This window comes from Equus przewalskii, chromosome 29 (assembly GCF_037783145.1).
Source record: "Equus przewalskii isolate Varuska chromosome 29, EquPr2, whole genome shotgun sequence".
NCBI classification, from domain to species: Eukaryota; Metazoa; Chordata; class Mammalia; order Perissodactyla; family Equidae; genus Equus; species Equus przewalskii.
In genome coordinates, this window is record NC_091859.1 from 31,951,754 (window position 1) to 31,966,466 (window position 14,713).

Here is a 14,713-nt window from a genome sequence, read left to right on the forward strand (position 1 = left end):
GTGAAGCTGTCTTCATTTTCAGAGCCCTTCCTGCCCCAGGGCTCCAGCCAGTTCTGCAGGGCCATGTGACAGGCCCCCAGCCACGGAGAGTGGAGGAGGAAGAAGTCCAGAGAAAAAGCAAAGGTGCTTCCAGCAGAGACGGTTCTGCAGAAATGTCTGAAGCGAAATCTATAAAGACGTTTTTCTTTTCAAAGGTACTAGAAGTGCCTAGTACATAAAATCTATGGTTAAGAAACAGCAAAAACCTATTTCAATTTTTTTCCCCTACCCAGCAAGAGGTACATAATCAGCAGACTCCTGGTCAGAATGCCCACTTTATTCGGACAATTACCAGGAAATAGACTCCATGCATTTCCATGCTTCTAAACAAAAGAAAATGGGCACCCCTATCTGTGCCAATGGTTTTCTTGATGGACTTTCAGTCGTTCCGTGAATTGGTATTGCCCGGATTTGCATGCTCTTTCCCTAGGAGGATTAAGATATTCATCGGGGTAAAATGTCCTCCATTTCTTATACTTTATAACACTTGTTAATCAAATTGACCAAAGCCGGTTTTTTGAAGAGGCATGACATTCTCCACAATGCCTAATCTCACAGAAATTTGTGTTTGGCCTCTGCTGCAGGGCCCTGGTCTCTGCTGGGCTCTGAGAATCTGGGGTGTTGAACCATCCCACCTGTACCTCAGTTTCATCGTCTGCAAAATAGCGGAACTCTGAATTTTGAAGGGAGGGCGGTTTGTCCAAATCCTGTGAGATGTGGGGAGCAGAAGGCAAGAACAACTTCTAATATGTGGCTAAGAGCTGCTGGAGCGAGTGGCATGTAGGAGGCACGTTTGCTTGTGAAGAGAGGCCAGCTTCTGCCATGGATTCTCTCTTCTGCCATTGGCTCCATTTTGGACCCTGTGTCTGGGTTTTCCAAGCTGGGAGCAAGCCCGGCCTGGGGCAGCCCCTTCTTTTGAGCTCTGCAAAGTGTTTAGAGCGAGAACAGAGACACAAAATACCTAAGGCTCTCAGGAGAAAAGTGCTGCTGATGTCACAAACATCACAGCCACAGGGGCTTTCCAGCAAATGGGGCCAGATGTTCCGTGGAACCTCAGCGAGCGAGAACTAACGATGACACAACCCACTTCTGTTTCTCTGCCACCGGCCCCGATCGCTCCAACCTTTTCTCCCTTAAAACCAAGCTTTCTGCAGGACCCGAACAACAGTGACAAACAGGTTTGTCATGATGATGCTAATATATAAAATGGGATAATGATACAATAAATCTCTACCATTTATCTGCCGCTTACAGTGTGCCAGCCACATTTTGGCTGTTATCCTTTTTAACATTCACAGTAACTCTGTAAAGTTGAGATTCTCATCACTGTTTTGCAGGTCAGGAAGCTCAAGGAGGTGAGGTGACTTTTCAAGTCACATAGTCCCAAAGCAGAGGAGCTGGATTCACACCCAGGTCCGTCCGACCCCAGTGACGAGGACCCAGACCATTATTCAATATGCACTCGAGTTAGGCTGAGGAAAATGTCCCCACATATCTTCTCCTCATTGCCTGTGTCCCAAACAAGAATGCGTTCTCCGCTGCGTGTCGGCTTCTCTCTATTCCTTTCACCTCCTCCTCAGTCTCTCTTGGGTCTGCCTCAAAGATCCGCCATTCTCTTGACCTTTCTCTGCTGTCTCTCCCCACACCCGGTCCTGAAGATTCACCCCTGCGTAGCTCCTGTGGACCCCCAGTTCTGTGCCGAGTCTCTATTCTCTTACATAGGAAGACAAAGCTCCTGGCACAGCAAGGACCTGAGCCAATGGAGAGTCTCTCAAGAGACAAAGATTAATTCTAAAACTACAGAATTACCAGTTTGGAAAGAGTCAGAGATTTTTCAGTCTGATTATACTTTTTTTAGGATGAAAGAGCTCAGCCCCAGAGAGGGGCGTGACTTGCTCAAGAGCACATGATGCGTCAGCGGAAGGGCTAGGACCCACAGTCCTGACTCCTTCCTACGCTTTCCTCCACCTCCCCAGAGAGCCCACCATCGCTTCATGCTGGGAGGAGGAGGGGAAAGGCTCAGGAGAGATGTCTGGAAGATCTAGACACGGGCAGAGGTTACCCCAGGAAGTCCTACTGAGACAGGAAGGCGCACGCAATCTGTGTGCAGGCACAGAATCTGGGAGCAGGCAGGGAAGATGGCGAGTCAGAACCTAAAAGAGCAGGGTTGGAAGGAATTCTAGAACCTCAGTCAGCCCAAGCAACCCAGGCAGGTGGCCACTCAGCCTCTGCTGTCATGGGAAACTCACTCCCTACAAGGCAGCTGATTCTAATCTGGCATGCAAGAGCAAGGTGGCCTGCACGGTACAGCAGGTGCAACTGTGGGTCCTGGGGTCAGACAGACCTGGGTTTGAACTCCCAGCTGTGTCAGCATCCCTGAGCAAGTGATGATGGCTCTCGAGCTTCCATTGTCACATATGCCTATTGAGGATAATAACGCCTTTGTAGATTAAAAAATGGCTCTAAATCATTCCTCTCTCTCTAGCTACATCCTTTGGCGATATCCTCCCACACTGATTCTGGACTGGCCATGTCACTTGCTTTGGTCCATGGGACATGAGCAAACATGACACAAGCAGGGATATTAAAAAGGGCTCGTTGGTGGGCTTGCCCCTAGCTGCCCTGGGAAGCTTGTGACTGCCACCTTGTGACTGCAAAGTGTTTGTCACAAACTAGATACGCAGCACTTAGCCTATGACAGCGCGGGTTCTACTTCCGCCTTTCAAACACGTACTCCTCCAACAGATATTTATTGAGTATTTGCACCGGGCAGGTATTGCGCTGGGCCCCAGAAAGAACCAGACAGACAAGGTTCCTGTACCTCTGGAGCTTCTTTCTAGCAGAGGGAGAGGATAATAAGCAAACCGAGATAAATTCAGAGGGAACTAAGAGCTACAGAGGCAACTGGACAGGAAACAGGATCAAGAGGAACGGGGGGCAAGGGCTGGCCTGGGAAGGCTTGCCGGGGAGGTGAAATTTGACACCTGGATAACGCGAAGGATCTGGCCTTGAGAAGGTCTGGGTGAAAAGCTTTCCAAGAAGAGTGAACAGCCCCTGGGATAAAATTGAGTTTAGCATGTTCAAGTCAGAAGAAACAGGACCAGTGGGGATGGAACACGGGCGAGAGAGGGACAAACAGATGCTGGTGAGCAGGCAGGTGCCAGGTCACATGGGCCTCGAGCATGCTGGGAGCTGTACCACTATTCTAAACGTAACGAGACATCATCAGAGTGTCTCAATGATGTGACCAGATGTGTAATTTTTAAAGATCACTCTGGCTGTTAACATGGCGAATTCCCTTTCACTCTCTAGAATGCTGCTTTTCAAACATAAGCAGGCTCAGGATCACCCGGGAGGTTTATTACAACACAGATTCCTGGGCCCCACTCTAGAGATTCCTGTTTGGTAGGTCTGGTGTGGGGCCTGAGAATCCGTATTTCTAACAAGCTCCCGGTGATGCTCTGCTGCCTGTCAGAGCAGCGCGGCTCTCAAGGATGGGACCCTGTCAGCTCAGCTCACATTCTCTTTCCTCCAATCACAGGAGACAGGGAAAAGACCATCAGCTCCTTGTACTAACTACAGTTTAGTATGTCCACGACTTGGTCAAAGGAACACGAAAGAGCAATCATCTCTTGGCCAGGCGCAAGGATGCTGTGATCAGGATTCCTCCTGACCAGCCCGCTCTGTCCTTTTGACCATGCTCATCCGCTGCCAGGACGGGAGGGAGGTCTCCTGAGCGGCTGGGAGAGGAGCAGACCTTTGGCTCCACAGCTGTGGCAGCAACATTCATTCTTGCTGAACGGAATTCTAGGGGGAGCCGGGCCCAGAAGCCGGCACGCCAGCTGTTCTAATTTGCTGTGGCATTCACGTAGGGCCTACCTCTGACTCGAAGGTTTACAAACACAGCCAAAATGTTTCTTCAATTAAAAATCAATGCAACAGGCACCCGTCAGCCTGCTGTATCATAAGTGGATGTGGAGGCCGGAGCGGAAGGGGGGATTTCTACCATCTTCATCAGCTTACAGTGCCGCTTTCTAATTTTTGATGATGTCCTGTGAAGCGTCTCTCGTTAGAGTGTGGAATTCCTTGGGTTCTCTGAGGTATTGTCGGGATGGCAATCCGTGTCACAATGCGTTAGGGGGGAACATGTGCCTGCCACGCTGGGGAGCGTGTGTGCTTTGAAGGGACGGCCTCTGTGGTTAGTGTTTGCTACAGATCAGAGAGGTGTGGGAGCTTTCTTTAAGGCGGGCTGTGAAGGAAGGTCCTGCCAGAGTTTCTTGCAGCCCAGGCCAGGGGGCTGCTTCCGGCCGGCAACAGAAGGAGGGGCTCTGTTTTGCCTGTATTCTTTTGTTGATAACAAGTGTAGACAAAAGGATAGATCTGGGTTGTTAATAATTTAAAGTTTTCTAATTGTTTGTAATTCCAGATAGCAAATTCCATAACCAGCACAGAGGTAAAAACAACAACAACAACAACAACAAAAACCCCAAAAAACATTAAGGGAAGAAAAACTGATATTTGTTGCACACCAAGTACTCAACTGGGCACTTTCCAGCCTCTTGTTATATCAAACCTAGACAGCAATCTGTGAATGTGACAGTAGCATCGCCACTTCACAGATAAAAAAAGTGAGGTTCAAAAAGCCTAGGGAACTTGCCCAAATTCACACAGCTAGTGAGTGGTGCAACTGGACTCGAAACGCAGGTCTTTCTCTCTCTTTTTTTCCCACATCACGTTCCCTCTCGTAAATACCCACCGTGTGCAGACACTGTGGTCAGGGTGTGCAGATCTAGCAAATACGGGCCAAGGGCTTTCACAGAGCCCTCGTTTAATCCTAACCAGGACACTAAGAGGCAAATATTTTTAATCCTCTTTATAGAAGGACAAAGAGACCCACAGGAGTTAAGCGACTTGCCCAAGACCATGAGCTGAGGAGTAAAGGAGCTGGTGGGATTTGACCCCGGAGCTCTTTGTAAGTCTACTGTCCTTTTGTGCAATACCACAAATATTAAGATTTTGGCCAACAGTGCCCGCATCATTGAGGGAGCCTTTGAATGCACACCCAGGGCGAAGTCCTTGGCACACATGATCTCATCGGATGGTCACAACCACCTTAGGGGAGAGCTACTGTAATGATCATTCCCAGGTTACAGATGAGGCAACCGAGGCTGAGAGAGGTTAAGCGACTCGTCCCAGGGTCAAACTCAAGAAGTGGCAGAGCCACAAAGACCTCACAGTGTCTGACTCCAGGGACCAAGTCACTCACTGTCGGGCCACTTTTTATTGTGATTAGAAAGTATGTCCGATCTCTTTGTCTCCTTCATTTTCGCTCAAGTTTAGAGGCAGCCACTGGCTATCAAACTTTTTGTTTTTTTAAAGATTGGCACCTGAGCTAACAACTGTTGCCAATCTAATTTTTTTTTTATTTCTACTTTTTCTACCCAAATCCCCCCAGCACATAGTTGTATATCTTAGTTGTGGGTCCTTCTAGTTGTGGCATGTGGGATGCCACCTCAGCGTGGCCTGATGAGTGGTGCCATGTCCATGCTGAGGATCCGAACCAGCGAAACCCTGGGCCACCACAGCGGAGCATGTGAACTTAACCACTTGGCCACAGGGCTGGCCCCTGGCTATCAAACTTGATTCAGAATATTTTGCTGATATGATAAGGATGCATTATTAGGAGGCGTGAATGTGACTGAGGAGAGCCAGGGATGCTCTGAGAGAAGGGAACCTGGGATTATCTAGAACTCATCCTGGGCAGATTACAGTACCTGAGCTTCAGGGACCTCACTGAGGGGCCTGAGGTGCATTTATGTGGCCTGGAGAACAGAATACCAACTAGACCATCACGGAGTGTCACTATCAAGGACTAGATTTTATTTTCATTTTAAATGGCACAGAGGAGAAGGAGAAAGAAATGTGAAAAGAGGATTGTCATGGCCAGGTGACTTTTATTGTGCTGCTTGGTGCGGGAGAGCGTCTGCACCCAAACCGAAAGCTGGGTGAGAAGCCAAAGAGACGCAGAAGGTTAGGGGTGACTCTGGGACACTGGTCTAGGTCAGACCCTTAGGGAGCCTCACTGGGAGCCTGACAGGTTTGAGCTGGAAGGGCTGGCAACTGCGTCTGGTTTCCCGAAGCCCCTGTGTCATCCAGCCCTGCCCACTTGGCCAAGTTCACCTGCTCTCCTCATCTTCACCCACACTCAACCTGTGCGTGCCCCATGGGCCTGCTGTCCTTTCTGTCTTGTGAGTACGCTGCGTGCTCCACCTCGGGGAGCCCTCCTTCTCTCTCTGTGTGCTTTCGACTGTCAGTCTACTCAGCCTCCAAGTCAACGCGGGGGCCGCCTTCCCTCAGACACATTCCTCATCTTTTCCTTTTTCTGTCCCAGCTGGGATGGGGGCTCCTCCCATGGGCTCTCACAGCATCTCTCTATTATACTGACTGACTTGTTACCTGTCTGTGGCAGCAGAACTCTAAGCTGGCCAAGACTCCTGCCTCCTGGCGCATATGCCTTATACAGCTCCATCCCTTGTGTCGGAGCAGAATGTGGGAATGTGATGGACGATTACACCTGTGATTATGTGATAACAGACTGGAGAGATCCTCTTGCTTGCTTTGAAGACGTAAGCTGCCATGCCATGAGAGGGCCACACGGCTAAGACCTGAGGGTGGCCTCCAGGAGCTCAGAAGGACCCCAGCCAACAGCCAGCAAGGAAGCGGGCACTTCAGTCCTTGACCTGAATTCTGCCAAAACCTGAATGAGCTTGGACATGGACCCTGACTTCCAGAGGAGATCCCAGCTCCAGCCCACACCTAGATTTCAGTCCTGAGACCCCAAGCCGAGGACCCTGCTGACACGGATCCAGACTCCTGACCCACGAAACTCTAAGACAATAAATGTGTTTTTTAAGCTGCTAAATCTGCGCTAATTTGTTATACAACCAGTGAGAACTAATATGCTGTCTGAGCCCTGAATACACTATATTCTCCTTCAAGGGCAGGAATCGGCTCTTATAAATATTCCAGGCCCCACAAAAGCCTGGCACACAATAGTAATAGACGCTTACGTAATATTTGCTGAGTGGTCATGTGAATTTTGGAGACGAGAAAACAGGCTGTGAGAAGAGAAAGACCTTGCTTGAGATCACACAGCCGGTCCAGGATGGAGCAGGTGCTAGAACCTCTGTGTTTTCCCTTCCGTCTCATTTGTCTGTACCTGTCACCTGGTAGGGTCAGAAAGTTCTCTGTGCTTCTGCACAGGAGTCCTGGAGGCCTGTAAATCTCCAGGAAACAACCAGCCAACAAAGCCACTGGATCCCGCCAGCGATCATTCGCTAATAAGCGGTGGGACTCAGGGAGCCAGGAGTCTGCTTTCATAAGCCACACTCAACACGAGCCATTCCCGGATGCCGGGTTCCGGTCCCTCCTCGGAACTCCAGACCACTGACTGTATGTGAACTGTCTCGTGTCTGAGTTTGTGTTCCTTCACTTGTTTGCTCATCCATCAATCATTTGTGACTAATAACAAGTGACATTTACTGAACCCTTAATATATGTGCCAGGGACTCTCAGCCCTTTACAGGCATTAACTCATTTAATCCCAAAAACAACGCCATGGAATCTCATCCAACCGCTGGACAGGCATCTCTGAGGTGGCTCAAAGACAGAATGAGCCAACCAAACTCCCTTCCTAATTGAGGGAGCTGAGGTGGGATGACATGAAGGAAATCGGGGCAAGAGCAGCCACTGTGGGCCATGTGTAAATTGAAGAGGATGCTGGTCAGCTGAGGCGGGAGAGGGGCACACAGGACAGCCAGATACGGAAAAACTGCATAGCCCTGAATGAGTGACCTCGGAGCTTTGAATCCATTCGTCTCTTAGCAGCCAGAGAGACGTTTTCAAAAGCATAAAATAGACCACGTAACTTTGTGTAAACTTCTTCAATGACTTTTTGCCACAATTAGAATAAAATCCAAATATTTTATGAGTTTCTAATGTCCTATAATGTTAATCTCACGCTACTTTCCTCTCAATCCTCTGCTATGCTTCAGCCACACTGGTCTTCTATCAGGTTTTTGAATCGGCAAAGCCCTCCCCACCACAGGGCCTTTGCACTTGCTCTCTCATTTGCCTGGGAAACTCTTTTCTTGCAACTCACATGCCTGACTCCTTTTTTCATCCTTAAGGTCTCTGCAGAAACATCCCCTCCTTAGAAAGACTTCCCCTGACCGTACCACCTAAAGAAGGCCCCTCACTTGACATTATTATCTATCTCAGTTGCTTCAAGGCACTTGTTGAAAATATAATCATTTTCCTACTTATTTACTGTTGTTTATACCACTAGCCCCATGTTCTCAACCCTGGCTGCACACTGTGAACTTAAAACAATGCAAGGTCTCCAGTCCACAAAGATTCCTACTTAACTGGTCTGCAGTGGAGCCTGAACATGAATTTGTTTCAAAAGCTCTCTAGATGATTCAATTTGTCCCCAGCCAAGGTTGGGAACCAGTGCAGTAGACTCCAAGCCACAGAAGGGCAGGGGTCAGGTCAGAACTGCCTGCTAAAGGCTCGATGATGGTTGTTGCATCAGTACACGTACAAGGGAACAGCATGCATCAGTACATGCAACAGAACAGCAACTGCTTTCCAGTGGCGACTGTCCTTCCAGTCTATGTGATTCCCTAGAATGCACCCTCTTTTCTTGGAGGTGATTTGAGGAGAGCTCTATTTTTTAGAATCAGTTCTTCCTCTATCCTCAACAACCACCACCACCACTAAAAGACAAGAGCCCCTGGTTTTCAGGGCTGGAGAGGGGAGGAGACGCAAGCCCTCCCTCATTAGGCTTCAATATTCTAAGCCTGTGAGGCCATCGCTCCCTTCTCCATCAGACCAGGTGATGGGCAGCAGGGAGGGGACTGTGAGGAGGGCGGGCCCATGTGCCATACCTGTCCATGGAGAGCTGAGCGACCAGGGTGACGTCCGTGTGGTCCGAGGCGGGCTCATACTCATAGTGCAAGAAGTACAGGTGGGTTCTGTGGACGGTGAACCGCTCTCGCCGGAACTCGTAACACAGGTCGTCCTCATCCAGCTCAGAGAGCTGCTTCTGGAGCTGGAAGGTAGGAAAGGGGGTGTGAAACAAGAAGGAAAGCCCCGAGGGGCCCCAGAAGGTGCAGGACGTGCCCCGCCCTCCCCTGAGTCTGTTTCCCACTGGACGTTGTGGATGGGCCACACAGAGAAGGACAGCATTGCTGTTTGCATTTTCCTCTGCAATTTATTCTAATTGCAAAAAGGCCACGATGAAGGGCAGCTGAACCTCACCACCTGAGACATGGGTCCCCTCTGAGCCGAGAATGATAGTAGTGATCACTGACAAAGGTACAATCAATCACAAACTCCTTATAAACAAACAATGTTCTCCTAGGTGACCCAGCACAACAATTTTCTCTGACAGTCTGACTTCACTAATCTGCTAGTGGCAGTTCTTTATCTAGCTCTACCCTTCTTCCTAGCCACTGGTGAAAGGGCAGGCCGACCTGCTAATAGGGAACTAAGCACTTGGCATTTGACATAAGCAGATGCAGAGACACGGGTATCCAGATTTGCCGCTACGCAGCTGCCCGACATACAACCATCTCACGTAAACCCCACCAAACCCTGCTAGGCAGGTGGGACGATGTTTTATAGCTGAAGAATTGCAATGAAAAGGTAACGGAACTTCCACAGTGATGGGAATCAGATCAGTGGATGTGTGGTCCCAGAATGAACGGACCGGGAAGAGGCAAGAGAGCAGCTTTTTGGGTGACGGACATGTTCTATGAATAATTCAAGGCATGATCGTTACATGGGCGTGCACATTTGTGAAAATTCAACAAGCTGTACACTTAGAATGGGTGGTCTCATCATTTGCAAATTATATTTCAATAAAATTGACTTTAAAAAAATAGTAATTTGCCAAAGGTCACATGGCAGGTTCCAATATTTTTTCTGCTGCATCAGCCTTGTGCATCACACAATGCTGTATAGTTGAACACAGATTAAAGTTTACACGACTAGAGTTACTGACCTGGCTGACTGTAAGAGAACATTTTTCCAAGAAGAAGGTATATATATTTTTTAAATCTCCAAACCAACAGTGTCGTCATCAATAAGAAATTATTAACTCCCTTCTGCATAACCGTCTAGCAGTTAAGACCACTGTCTTGATAGATTAAGCGACGGCATTTTTTCTCAGGCTGTGTGCTACGGCAGACGATTATATTAACCGCTCCTAGTCCTCACCCCTCTCATAGCCCTACCCTTTGTCATATGACTTTCCCTACAGCTTACTAAAGAGGCAGAGCCTGCCTCGCTAACCTTTGAATCTGGGCTGGACTTGGGACTCGCTTTGGCTGACAGAATGGCGGGGAAGCAATGCCCCAATCCTGAGGCTAGGCTTCAGAGGAAGCGTGTGCTTCTTGCACCTCTCCCATTACCATGAGAAAGTGCCTGGGCTAGCCTACTGAAGGATGAGAGACACCTGGAGCAGGGCGGAGTCGCCCCAAGTGCCCCAGCCACGGGAGCCCAGCAGAGCCGCTGCAATAAACACTTCTCCTTGTGTACCACGATGGTTCACGGGTTTGGAGCAACAGACAACGGAGAGAGCGCCACTGGCATTTCGTGGGGGTTGCTTTTCCATTATGTGAGCCTGTCCTACCTATCACAGGATGGTTAGCCTCCAGGGCCTGGCCCAATAAACGCTTGTAGCATTCTCCAGGTGGCTGTGTACAACTCCAAGGCACCCACATATTTCCAAATGCCGCCTGGGGAATCACTGAGATCCAGTGAGCTATGAGACATTCCCCACTATCTAAGATTTTTAACTGCTAAAAAAGGATGCAATCAGGGATACTCTTTAGTTTTTCAAGCCCAATTTGACGTCCTTGCCTATTTGAAGATTCCAGCTATGCCGACAGTGTAACTATTCTAAGGCCAGGAAACTGGAATTCTCATGCCACCTAAGATCCCATGAGCCAAGCAACCCCTTCTGACCTGCAGGATTAAGCCCAGATCCTCAGTGATGATCATGTACTCTCTCTCTGACTCACCGATCCCACATTCCCTGTACTTGCACCAATGATCTCTCTGCTCCCCAGACCTGCCTTTCCTCCAAACCTCCGTGACTTTGCATATGCTCTTCTCTCTCTGCATACCATGCCTCACCTCACCCACTCTTCTCCACCTGGGGACCTTCCATTTACCTTCCAAGATTCAGCTTAGATGCTGCCTTCTCTGTGAGATCTTTGCTGGCCCTGCCAGGTTGAGCTGGTCCATTTCTTCTCTGAGCTCCAAGAGCACTCAATTCACTAACTCCACTAAAGAAAGCACTTGTCAGTTTGAACTGAAATTATTTAAGGGCAACTCCCCTGGGGAGACTGTGACTTCTTCCCACTGCTCCCAGCACCGGGCCTACTGCAGGGCAGGTGCCTAACTGTCATGCTGCATGCACGAGAAATACGTGCTGCACACAACAAGGCTGTCGTCACTGTGACCTTCAGGCCTCTCTTTCTAATTCTCCTTTTGTATCCCCTAATATTATGCACGGAAAGTGATCATTCTGAAGCCCACTATTTGCTCCTGTATTTGCAGTTCAAGGGTCTGTGATGGCTGAAAAGGTTCTGAACAGCACGCAAGCACGCGCCAGGCTCCGTGCAAGGTGCTGGGCGCGCGTGACTCCCTTTCCTCAGAGCCCTCCAGTGAGGCGTGTGCAGCTTCATTTGACAGCTGAAAAAGCAGTTTCGAGATCCTCAGGTCCCTCAGGGAGGCCAAACCTGGGTCTGTGTCCCTCCACCATCAAGCTGCCTCTTTAGGAAAGATGCTCGTTCAGCCTCAGGTCAAGAAGCAGACGCATCACAGTGACTGAGGGGACCTGATCTATTGCACTCCTGCCTGTGCCATCTTGGCAAGTGGGTGAGTTAGTTAAGCCTTCCAAGCTTCGATTTCCTCAACTGTAAAATGGGGATATAATAGTAATTACCCCAGGGGATTGTAGGGGGACGCTGAGATTCTGTATAGGAGGAGTACCATGTTTGGGGTGAAATAAAGACTCAATAGATATCACATTAGGAAAGAGAGACCCTTGGACCCCTGAAGACAACTATGTGGATGCTTTCTGTCCCCAAACATCACCTGAAGGAGATGGCATGGTGAGGGCTGGAGAGAAGGGACGGCAGGGGCTGGATGAGCCTCTGTTGCATGAGTGTCAGTGACAGTCCCTACGTCTTTCTCCTTGAGGAAACCACAATGTTGCTCCCAGGAGGAAACTTAACCCACTGAGACCCTCCTTCCCTTTCTCATCCCCACTGCAAAAGAACACAGCGATTATCCTCCTTTAGAGAAGAAACATCTGCAAAGTTCTTTGCAAAAGCAGGGATGTTTGGGGGCGGTTTGCTTGGTGTTGTGTTTTTAATGTGTTGACAGGAGTGCATGGCTTCCAGTTCAGCAAAGAGAGGAGCAGGAATGTGTGGGGGGATGTGTGTGTGTGAGCGTGGCCGGGGATGTCTGTGTGGTGAAAAGGGTCTTTCTTTAACGAGATCTCAAAGGAGAAGGTTATCCTCATCGTGTGAGAAGGAAAATTAGTGACCAGAACATGAGAAGTGCATGTGTATATGGGGGGGGGTCTCTCTTCCCTCTTATGCACATCCTTGAGTGAGGGGAGAATGAGATTCCAAGGTAAATGATTCCAAGAGGCATGTGCTAAAAAAAAAAAGCACCCATTTAGTGGATTCCTAAAGGCAGGAGCTGTATCCCATTCTTCTTTGAAGCCCCTGTACCTAGACCATCTAGGGCGTCTTGTATGCTCAACAAGCCTCCATTGGATGTTCTCAGCCAATGCATATTAAGAAAGGGAAGAGGGCCCAATGAAAGTGCTCCCAGGACTACCCAAGTATGGCCTGCTGTACAAGGGAGGTCTACCAGCAGTCCTGGGGGGTAAGGAGCCTCCATCTATGAACTTCATGGTGCCAATAACGTGGTTCAGTGGCATCCACATCCCAAGGTCACCTGTGTCCATCACAGTGCTTAGGGGTGGGATCTAGAGAATACTGCTGTCTATCAACCACACGGCGTATTGTGGAAAGCACATCAGGTATGATGTCAAACATGTGATGCTGGAGTCTATGGGACTCTGGACCAACCAGACGCCTTCCGTAAGCTTTGATATTATATTTATTGTCAAGAGGGTGGTTTGCACCTTTGCTCAGCTAATGTGGACTGAGCGCCCACTGTGAGCAGGTAGAGTGCTAAATGTTTTCAGGTGCATGGCTTAATTAATTTAATCCTTCAGCACACATCTCTGTTCTACGAAGGAGGAAACTGAGGCTCAGAGGGTTTCCATAATCTGCCAGTTACACAGCTAGACAGCAGCCGTCTGGATGGGGAATCCAGTCTTCGGACCTCACACCAGGGACATTTTCTCAACACCACTGCTTTTCTCCCGGGGGACGGATGTGAGGATCAAATGAGCTGGTGGAAGATACAATGCTCCGTGAACAAAGCAGGCCATAAAAATGCATACGCAGTATAATCCCAATACAGCAAAAAGACAAACAAAAAACCACACAGAAAACAGACCAAAGGAAACACATTACGACGTTAACAAAGCTTTTCTCTGAGCGGTGGATTCACAGATGAATTTTATTGGCTTCTTTATACTTTTCGGTACTTAACTAATTCCCTACAATTTTCTCAAATGAGCTAATGCATGTAAAAGGGCTTTGCAAACTGTAAAGTGCTGCAGGAACCTAAGCAATGTCATTATGATTACATTATGCACCTTTTCAAATTCTAATCTAGGACTGCTTATTGCTGACTGCATGGCTGATGTTATCTCAAGGGGGAGACTCGGGCAGCTTAAAAACTGCCTTCTTTCCACCCAGGGTACCAGCGATTTCTCCAGGGAGATGCTGAGCTGGAGGAAAGGTTTTTTTCATTAAGAGAGCCTGAATGCTACCACACTCTGGCCACACCACGGCGGGGAGCAGGGGGCTCCTGACAAGCCAGTCACAGAAACAAAAGACAGATTTCTCTTGAGTTAAAATGCATTTGCTAAATTGTTTCTTTGGGCAGCCAGCTGAGGCACAGGGAGATTTGGACTCAGGGGAAATGGTCCTATACGCAGTTTGCATTTATTTCTTCCTATCCTTCAGGACAGTGGCCTAGATTGACCTCTGAGCTGCCAGAGATGATGGCTGGTCCTGCATGAGGATCCAGAGGGGTTGGAAGTGTGTCCCTGGGCTCTGGCTGAACGGACTTCTGTTCAAAGTCAGAAAAAGGTACACAGACAGATTACGGGCATAAGTGAAGACTGAGACCCAATTCCTTTGATGCTCATTTTCTAGGTGACCTTGAGCAAGTCATTTCTCCCAATAGTAAGATAAAGAGGCTAGGCTTCATAAAATAACTTTAAGGATCACATGCTCACAGGCCAGGTAACGTGCTGAGAGCTTTAGAGGCGTCTTCTCATTTAATGCTCACAGCGACTCCATGGGTTAGGGTTTGCTATCAGTCCTGTTTTTGAGATGAAGACGTTTATCATCTGGAAGGTTTAGCCGCTTGTTCAAGGCCTTATAATGAGTGAACAGAGCAGCTGAGATTCAAACCCAGGTGTATCTCCTCTGCATTCTTGTATGTAATC

At 48.7% G+C, this 14,713-nt stretch overlaps 1 protein-coding gene across 5 annotated transcripts in view; it reads right to left on the reverse strand.

Annotated features, from left to right (window-relative positions):
• The window catches only part of LARGE1 (LARGE xylosyl- and glucuronyltransferase 1), a 548,747-nt gene that overhangs the window by 28,812 nt on the left and 505,222 nt on the right, over nt 1-14,713 (reverse strand). For all 5 annotated transcript variants that reach the window (XM_070600561.1, XM_070600564.1, XM_070600563.1 and 2 more), the window contains one exon: nt 8,988-9,151. In XM_070600561.1, coding sequence (XP_070456662.1) covers nt 8,988-9,151 — 164 coding nt within the window. The remainder of the gene's footprint in view (nt 1-8,987; nt 9,152-14,713) is intronic.